Here is a 10,094-nt window from a genome sequence, read left to right as displayed (position 1 = left end):
TATCCAGGATTCCACAAGGCCACTAAACTGCTAAAAGGACTGTGTCATTTCTTGTTTTAACTCATCTGGTGCCGGGCCACTTGGGGGCGCCAAAGTCTGTTGAGTGGCCAGGGTCCCTCTCATAGACGAGCGTTGCAACATACAGGGACTCACGTAGCAGTGACGTGCGTGTTCACGTTTGCGCATGTGATGAAAAAGACCCGGATGAAAATGGCTACAAGATTGCTATAGGCTAACACTCCGGGCTTGGATGGAGGCCTCCGACCGGGGCTTCGTTGAGGCCTTCGATGAGGCCTCCGATTATATTAAAATTAATTTTATTAAAAAAGCCGGACTAGATCGGCATCGGCACCCCGGAATACGTCGCGCCGCCGACAGTATAGATTGAGTTTTTTTGGGGGGGCTCTAAACTTTATTCTAAACCATTTTCAATGGAATCAATCGTCGGACCATCTAGACTCGGTCGTTGGAAAGCGTAGGACGAGCCAGGACCACCCACATCTCTACAAGCAGCTCAGGGTAAGTAAAATAGCAAAATAAATATTGTATTGTATTGAAAAAAAGCCGGACTTGTTCGGGATAGGCACAAGAAGGGTTAACATACAGTATATCAATTAATCGATTAAGCCCTAATTATACATAATTGCACAATGGTGGAATGCAAGGATAGTGAAAATAACTGATCTACGATCTCACAACCTGCCGCATCGCAACGTGTTGTGAGAATGTAGGCAATCATCGCTATTTTAACACATATGGTGCCAACCCCGAGTTTCCCGAGTTTGTATTGGTACTAGTGCTGTGCCAACCCCGAGTTTCCCAAGTTTGGGCCGTTTTTGAAAAAAAAAAAAAAAAAAAAATTCAATTTTTTTTTTTTCAAATTTTTTTTTTGGGCCTCCAGAAATGTATTAGGCATGATCGCGATCGCGACATTGCATGTTTAACCCCCATACCAACCCATTCTTTCAAACATGGCAGCCATGTTTGTTTACATCTGAAGAAAACATAATGGCTCATAAATCATGAATGCCTGAACGGATTTCCAAGCGGATTTTTTTGTTTGAAAGCTGTGAACAGCCTGCACACACGTGGTGCATCATCTAGGCATGGGCGTGCACTTTTTACACAATTGCGCAATTACATGGAAGTCTATGGTAACCATGGCAACGTGGCCCATTGAAGAGAAAAAATCATGGCTACATAAGTGTTTTAATGTAATATTATTATTTTTTTGTCATTGAAGATTTTCACCGACTGTATAATGACATGCCCAAAATAGGGATTGATTATGAATTGATTATTGTATAAAAAAGTATTGATTAGGTCGATTAACTTTTGCACCCATAAAACACTGCCATTTACAATTGTCTCCTCGAACTGGTGTGTGGAGAAAGAACCTGCATGTTGCACGGTCACTGGCACTGCTGCAGTGTTTGTGATTTAAAGTCTACCTGACACATGTGAAGTGTCCCAATGCAGTAAATTCAGATTCAGATTCCAGATAAAGCAACCAGTATGCATAATAGCCAATCAAATCCCAATAAATCATCTAAACCTGAGGTGGCAAGTTGTACATTCAGAGAGGCAGACACTGAGCGATGATGACTGTCTAAATAAGGCATAAACCTTATTGACTGGTTGATAGCATAGCCTATGCAAATGAGTACAGTGAATGAATTATGATAATGGAATAGGATAGAATAGAATAGAGGGGGGGGGGGGGGGGATAAGGATGGTGTGTGTGTGTGTGTGTGTGTGTGTGTGTGTGTGTGTGTGTGTGTGTGTGTGTGTGTGTGTGTGTGTGTGTGTCAATAAATAATGATCAACAATCTTACATGCTTTTATATTATCAACCAAAAGCATAGAGAGGTTGGTAACTGCATGACTGAGAAATCAACGCAATCATTCAGTATGCTGAACTATCACTATGAGCGACCTCACGGCAGAAGAAAATCAAAATACACGGTTGATGCATCAATCAAATGCACCTTTCTTGTTGTCTAAGGCTATGGGTATGCAATGAACAAATTATAACCAAAGCAAATTATCAAAAAAGGTTGAAAAGGGATTAAACATTTTGAACTTCTGCATGGGCCCCTGTAGCCTGCAGTGTAAGCATCGCATTTATCATCTACTGTGAAGACTTTGCTCTTGCTACTTGTATTGTCTTGAGCAGTTCATCCTTGTCAAGTTTCTATTGCAATGTTATCAGCATAGAGATGCTTTATTATCTTAGAACAGCAGGGTTTCCAAAGAACTGCCTTACTTAGCGGAACTCTATAAGAAGTGCTGATCACGTGTGTTAAGTTAAGTGCTGTGAAGTTGCTTCACTTCATCAATGATGACAGTTTAACCCATTTAGGCCTAGGATTATTGACTGCTTTAACTATTGAAAAATAGCAGATATACAAGCTCACAGCGCGGCACCGAGTGCCGCGCTGCAAGCTTGTAGATCTGCTATTTTTGAAAAATCATGATTTTTTTTTTTTGCAAGTCTTTGAATATATCTACTTAAAAGCGAACATTTGTGACTAAATATTTACTTCTGGGTGGTCCCTGGAACAACATATTTTGAGATGGGGGTCCACGGCAAAATACCAGTAATTTTGGGGGTCCTTGACATGAAAAGGTTTGAGAACAGCATGATTTAGAGGAAGGATTTAGAAGTCTGGTCAAAGATCGGGTCAAAGATATTCAAAGACTTGCACTCATTTTCACGATTTTTCAAAAATAGCAGATCTACAAGCTCGCAGCGCGGCACTCGGTGCCGCGCTGTGAGCTTGTATATCTGCTATTTTTCTAAAGTTAAAGCATAAAATAATGGTTAAAGTGGTTAAAATCTAACGCGACTCGGGCGCGTTCCAGGTATTTGACAGTTTAAACAGCTGCATTGATGGAGTGTAGATCAAAGTGAGTTTTGAGCTGAATGTTATGAGGTGTGCCAGTGGTCCACTCAGACTTATACACTCTGGTCGATAATATGGATCAGAGATTTGTAGCTGTGTGCTTTAACATGTCTTCAGATTGATTAATACCAGTAGGTAATTAACTCCAGGACTGTGGATTTGGTATATAGGCTAGTTGGATATGTTTTCGCTCCTGTCCGTCCATCTGTCCGTGTATCTCAGCTTTTTCAAATTGTCTTCATGGTGTCTCAATATGCCATTTCATGTTTTGTCTATAACTCTAAATGAAATGCATTTTATAGCCAGTGGCAGGCAGCACATTTTATACCCAGGCCTTCAATAGATATCAATCCACCCACAAGCTCAACGGTTAGAATTGCGCACAAGTTCACATGATTATAGTGCCATTCGACATAACCAGGCAACAACAGACAACACCGATATCCAAACCAAGCTGATGAGATCGGAGACTGACTGAGTTACACACTGCAAGAGCACACGCCAGACGCCACACACACTACACACACACACACACACACACACACACACACACACACACACACACACACACACACACACACACACACACACACACACACACACACACACACACACTTGCAGCTTAGCGCACAGTCAGACAGAGCCAACTTGCAACACAGACAGCAACAACAATATAGCCTATAAAATGATCAACACAGAGTACAAAAATAACAGCCTATAAAGATCGATTAAACTCACCATGTCTGCTAATGTGTCCATCAATGCCAAGTTTTTCTTTAAGTCCTACACGAAAAACATTTGCCAAATTGTCCAGTCAATCCACACCAAATCTGTTTATCTCCTCCTTCAGCCATGTTTTGTTATTTGTGTATTTGTTTGTGAGTTAATTTAGCGAACTTAACTCATCACTTATCAGCTCAGAGTAAACAGAAGAACATGAAAACAAAGGTTTGGTTTGGAGGAAGTGGTTCCCGTTTCTCATTGGACAGTTTTTCCAGGGAAACTTTCTAGGGATGGGATCTTTAGACTGTAGGGCAATGGGATGCTAGCAACGCCAAAATAAAAGCCTTTGGTTTCTGAGGCAAGCAAGCAATGTCACCAGGGCCTGCTATCTGAAAGAATACGCCCAGCAGGGCAAACTCAAGATCTGATTGGAAAGAAGCTGACAATCTAAATGTCAGCCCCATGGGGCTGTTAAGTCTGACATCATTTTGTAGGCAGAGGAGAACTTTTGCCCCCCAAAAAAGCAAATCTTTTTACTATTTTTATTATTTACTAATTTTTCTTCTCTTTGTTGTTGAAAGGAAAGTGGTAGACTCGGTAGACAGAGAGCTTTGCCTTTCCGGCTCAACTCTTTTTTCTTCACCACAGTGCGATTTAGCGACTGCAAAACCGCTCCTGCTGCTCCGATTCTCCAGCTGATCTCCTTCTCCGTCTTCTCCTTTCTCTCATTCGTGAACAAGACCCCAAGATACTTAAACTCCTTCACCTGGAGTAAAGCCTCATTCCCTACTTGGACTGCACAATCCATCGGTTTCCTGCTGAGAACCATGGCCTCAGATTTAGAGATGCTGATCCTCATTCCGGCCGCTGTACACTCGGCGGCGAACCGGTCCAGTGAGAGCTGAAGGTCTCGGACCGATGGTGCCATCAGGACCACGTCATCCGCAAAAAGCAGTGAAGCAACCCTTAGCTCACCGAACCTTATACCTTCTCCACCACCACTTCGCCTCGAGATCCTGTCCATGAATATCACAAACAGGATAGGTGACAAGGCGCAGCCCTGGCGGAGGCCAACCCCCACCGGAAAGGAATCCGACTTATTACCGAGCACACGGACTCAGCTCTCGCTTTGGGCGTACAGAGATTGGATGGCCCTCAACAAGGACCCCCTCACTCCATATTCCCGCAACACCTCCCACAGAACCTCCCGGGGTACCCACCCGGTCATATGCCTTCTCCAAATCTACAAAACACATGTAGACCAGATAGTCATACTCCCAGGCCTTCTCCAGGATCCCTGTCAGCGTGAAAAGCTGGTCAGTTGTTCCACACCCAGGACGGAATCCACATTGTTCCTCTTGTATCTGATATGGAAACCCCTGGTAGCCATATATGGAGATCCATGTACTGTATATGGAGATATTGCTGCGAGACCCCAAATATGCTTCAGTTATTTGTTATGTGAAAGTCCTATGAAGTCTACGACATCTGACATCATACTGTACATACAATCCCGTTTATGCCCATATATGGAGATCCCTGTCTGGGATACAATCCATTTTATGCCCATATATGGAGATCCCTAACAGAATCCCTTTTATGCCCATATATGGAGATCCCTGCTCTGAGTATCTGACATCACTGTGATGTCACCTGTTTATGCCCATATATGGAGATCCCTGCTCTGAGTATTTGACATCACTGTGATGTCATCTGTGATGTCACAGTGATGTGTCAGGGGAACCACAGTGTCAGGCGTTACCCGAACACGGACAAGCTGATAGGAAACTGCGAACTACGGTTGCAATAAATGGTAAGACGCCAGACAGAATACATTTTCCCAGCGGATTCCTCATCATGATATGCGTAAATTATGGTCCCATTAATTTTAAAATTAATGATAAAGTAGAGTATGTTTCTAGACATTCTACTCATGGTTCTACCGAGTGAAGTCCCGCCCTCGCTGCGGTTGAAGCCAATAGCACCGGAAATAGGTGGATTTGAAATAGCTGGAAAATAGGCTTCATTTACGGTCTGTAGAAACCAATGGCATGACGCTGTCCATTATTTTTTTGAGCAGTGGTAAACCGCTCCATAGAGTGGCTGTGCGTGTGTTTGTAGCCTTTTTCCTCAGCGTTTTGCCATAGCAAAACGTGTGTGTGTAGCATAGCCTGTACATCCTAGACTCAAATCCTAGTCTGAAGACGTTATGCAAGCACGACCACCGCTCACTTCACATTGGGTGTGATTTTTACAGTCTATTGGGGTGGCCCCAAGGATGACGTATTCTGTTCAAGCCCTCTTGATATTGTACAGATGCCCACTGTAACCATGACTTTCATTCACCTATACGTGGGTATTTGATGGGTCACTATATAGTAGTTACCCACTGAATATTGGTACTCCATATATGGAGCAATCCGACATATCCGACTAACTTTTTTTAAATTTTTTATATATATATATATATATTTATCCCACAGTTTTTGCAACCCATTTTCTCACCCAGTGCGAACTACCTAACCTGTAGTCCTGGTTTTCTGCTCTCCCCCTGCCGCTCCAGGGGAATTGGGGAGGTAGTATAGAAACCAGGACTATTATTTTTGTGAGGGCATCAACCCTAGGAGACACGGGGAGAACATGCAAACGCCACACAGAAAGGCCCTATTGCCAACCCCACCTAGGGTGTGGGTGCTGATGACACGGAGGGAGGAACACGCCCCCAGCGCCCACAGCGTCCCCCGGCGGGAATCGAACCCAGGACCTTCTAGCTGTGGGGCGAAGCGCTAACCACTGCGCCACCGTGCCCCCTCATATCCAACTAACTTGAGTCTAATACCACAAACTCCATATTTGGGCATGGTTGATCTAGAGCTCCATACAGTCTCAAGCCGGGCAGAGACATCTAGTGCAAACATCATGCAAGTCATATATGGATGACTCATCGTGACATCAGTGTGACTCATGAGTGAGATGACACGAGCATCCAGCCAAGCAATATACCGGTATAAAGGGTGGCCGTAACAATCTAACAAACATTCCCTTGATGAGGCAGAGGGTTTGCAATTCTCCATCCTGCTCAAGAAGACGAATACCACTGGAAAGCTATCATGACGCCACGAGGATCCCTTGCCATGACTCTTACAACAATGCTAGGTTTCTCTTTATGTCATATTGCCATATTATGGGGGGTGTTTTGGACGCAGAGAAAGAAGCAACTTGTGTTGTGTCGCATCACAGACGACGTTACAACTGTGGAGCTTCAGTCAACACAAATAGCAGCTCAACCTGTGTTATCATCAAGTCCTGGCAAAAAAGAAGTTAAGGCCTTGGAGTCCCAGCCTATGCAAACACTACATTGCATGGACAAGGAGATTGAAGCTGTTAATTGTCAAACTGCACAACTGTCACCCTCTGTTGGGCTGCCGTCTTCTGAGCGTCTGCTGGGAGTGAAGCCAGTGATAGTGAGCTCTGGGAAGAGGGACAGTTCCTTTTGCAGCAAGGGCCACAGATGGTCCCACTGTTCTTCAGTCCTTGGCCTCGACTGTGACCTGCTGCAGATTGCATCCGACTCAGGGCTTTGTGTGCTGGTGAGGCTGGTGTCCTTTCATGGTGGCCAAAGGTCCTTCCCACTCAGCCTGATCGAAGTCCTCCGCGACCCCCATATCCTGAAGGTCCTGCGCTACCATGCTTTAAGACGAGGGCAAGTTACATGGAATAATTGCCTCAGTCTGCAGCCGTTGGCCGCAGAGGAGTTGAACGTGTCTCTGGACAAATCCCTCGAGTTGCGATGCAGTGACTGGGAGGCTGACCAGCTGAGCCCGGAGCAGATGACCTATGCAGCAAGAGATGCCCAGATCTCCATCGCCCTGTTCTTCCATCTCCTGGGCTTTTATCCTGAAGCCAGCTCCCTGACAACTACTGGGAGTACCTACTTTCAGCTGGCTTCCCGCTGCCAGGGCCTGCTGGACGTGCCCTTCAGACACTGGGTGGATTTAGACGGAGAGGAGGAAACCGCAGAGGGAGAGAGGAGACAGAGACTCGTAAAGAATGCATGCGATAGCCCAGACTCTGGAGATCAGCAAGTCCCAGACCCTCGTGAGAATAAGAAAAGGCCATTGAGTCTGTGGCATTCTGCTATGAAATCTCCCATGTATGAAAACATATTACTTCATACCCCAGACAGCCATCTCCAAAGCACCTGTAGCAAAAAGAAATCCAGGTATCTTAGGCATAATACTTTTTATCTGGACGAAAATTACTATTCTGCAGTTAAGGAGAATCTCTGCGTTGTGTGTGGCAAAGCGAATTCGTATGCTAGGAAATACATTGTGCCACGTGAATACATACGTTATTTCCCCAAAGAGATGAAGGACAGCCATTCCTCCCATGACATCCTGCTGCTGTGCAGACGCTGCCATGATGCCTCAGAAGTCCACAACGGCATGCTCAAGCAACAGCTGGCTGAGGAGTACGACGCCCCCCAGAGGATCCCGGGGCACGTGCGCTTTGCTGCTCAGGCCCTTCTCAATGCCGGGAACAGACTGCCTACGAAGCGACGCGAGGAGCTTCAGGCTGTCGTTAGAGCGTTTTATAGCGATGGCGAGTCCGAGGCGAAAGGTGTGCAGGGTGAGACGCGACTAAGTCCAGAGGCACTGCGTAAGGTTCTCATCAAGGGCGACGTGCCCCATGGGCTGAAGGTGGTGCGTAGCGCCAACGCAGAGAAGGGCCTGCGAGGCCTGATGGAGCTGGAGCGTCGATGGAGACAACATTTCCTCACCACCATGAAGCCCCGCCACCTGCCCCCCTTTTGGTCTGTCCACCACAGACACCACCGTCTGTCCCAACCAATAGAATCCGGGTACCATTTCCATTTTCTGGACAGGATGTAGAACGATGGCGGCATGCACACGCTTGCTAAATAGAGCATCACAGCAGAAGTGGTTTACTGGTGCCACTAAAAATCTCCCATTCATTTCCCCCATATGTATAACAATTATGTTAAGCCTAGAACCAAGCCATCCAGGATCTCAGTGAATCATGACCATAAAACCTTTAAAAACATTTTAATATTTAATTATTTGATATACTACATTAATAAATACTATTTGATATACTACATTAATAAATACCCTTTGTTTAGCGACGTCCCGGGGGTCCGTCTCTGTGTTTTGTCTGGACGGCATGCTGCTGACCTAGCTCAAACTGGACACACACACACACACACACACACACACACACACACACACACACACACACACACACACACACACACACACACACACACACACACATTTAGACCTGGAACACAGCACTTTAACCATTACTTTTTATACTTTGGTTATTCCGGAATAGCATACAAGGTCATACAAGGTCACAGCGTGGCTATGAGCTTGTTTACAGACAATTGTGTAGTGCTCTTGTAGACAAAGGCTTGAATGATTTCCAATGCCGAGCCATTCTGGACGTTGGTGTCTGTGTCAAACACTCTGATGGTGTTGTGGCACATATGCCCCGATGATGGTGGCAGAGTTACGTGATGTATCGTGGTGGAGTACCTCTGGTGTTAATTAAAGACAGACCAGACCATTGTGATGTTAACAAACTTGTGGACTGGGTCCATCCTCCATGAATATACATGACCTTCTCCAAGACACAGGCTGAGTGGTTGTTCCTCCCCTTTGGAACAGTCCCAGAAACCCTGGGTTTAAACCATCTGTGGGTGTCAACATCAAATGCATAAATAATGTTGCACCAAGGAAACCCTCCCCAGACATAAACTGTATCATCTATTAGCACAACTGTGTGGCCCTTACGCCTGGAAGGAACCTCAAGGTGACATTCTCCTCTATCAGATGTCACTGGGACCAGTAAGACTCCCTAATCGGGAGATAAGCGACCGTTGGTCGCTTATCTCCACAAATATCACAACCTCCACCTCTCACGTCATACGGGTAGCCATAGTTACACCTGGAATGTTGAATCTCCATATATGGAGATAACCTACGCATCACACAAAGTCTGACCTCACCAGCCCATACTTGGGCATGGACGACTTATATCTCCATATACGGAGATGGCCATATATGGAGATACGATGACATCACAGAGTCCACAGCTGATGATGTGGCGTGATGTCATACAATACACAAACAAGCCCTATATAAAGGGGCAATTCTCACCAGGGAAGAGAGCATTGCCTGGAATGTTGAATCTCCATATATGGAGATAACCTACGCATCACACAAAGTCTGACCTCACCAGCCCATACTTGGGCATGGACGACTTATATCTCCATATACGGAGATGGCCATATATGGAGATACGATGACATCACAGAGTCCACAGCTGATGATGTGGCGTGATGTCATACAATAAACAAACAAGCCCTATATACTGATGCGATACGATGACATCACAGAGTCCACAGCTGATGATGTGGCGTGATGTCATACAATAAACAAA

General features: G+C 45.3%; 1 protein-coding gene across 1 annotated transcript; it reads left to right on the top strand.

The window, feature by feature from the left end:
- Positions 1-6,991: 6,991 nt before the first annotated feature.
- On the top strand, positions 6,992-8,521 carry LOC308300905 (exonuclease 3'-5' domain-containing protein 2-like; the record flags this gene model as incomplete). The annotated part of the gene is made up of 1 exon (XM_080744801.1): positions 6,992-8,521. One exon carries the CDS (start codon positions 6,992-6,994, stop codon positions 8,519-8,521), a length of 1,530 nt encoding a protein of 509 aa, XP_080600927.1.
- Positions 8,522-10,094: the final 1,573 nt, after the last annotated feature.

This window comes from Nannobrachium achirus (assembly GCF_963921795.1).
Source record: "Nannobrachium achirus genome assembly, chromosome: 16".
Classification (NCBI taxonomy): Eukaryota; Metazoa; Chordata; class Actinopteri; order Myctophiformes; family Myctophidae; genus Nannobrachium; species Nannobrachium achirus.
The sequence above is the reverse complement of the archived record's forward strand: the minus strand, read 5'-3'. Positions and strand labels throughout refer to the sequence as shown.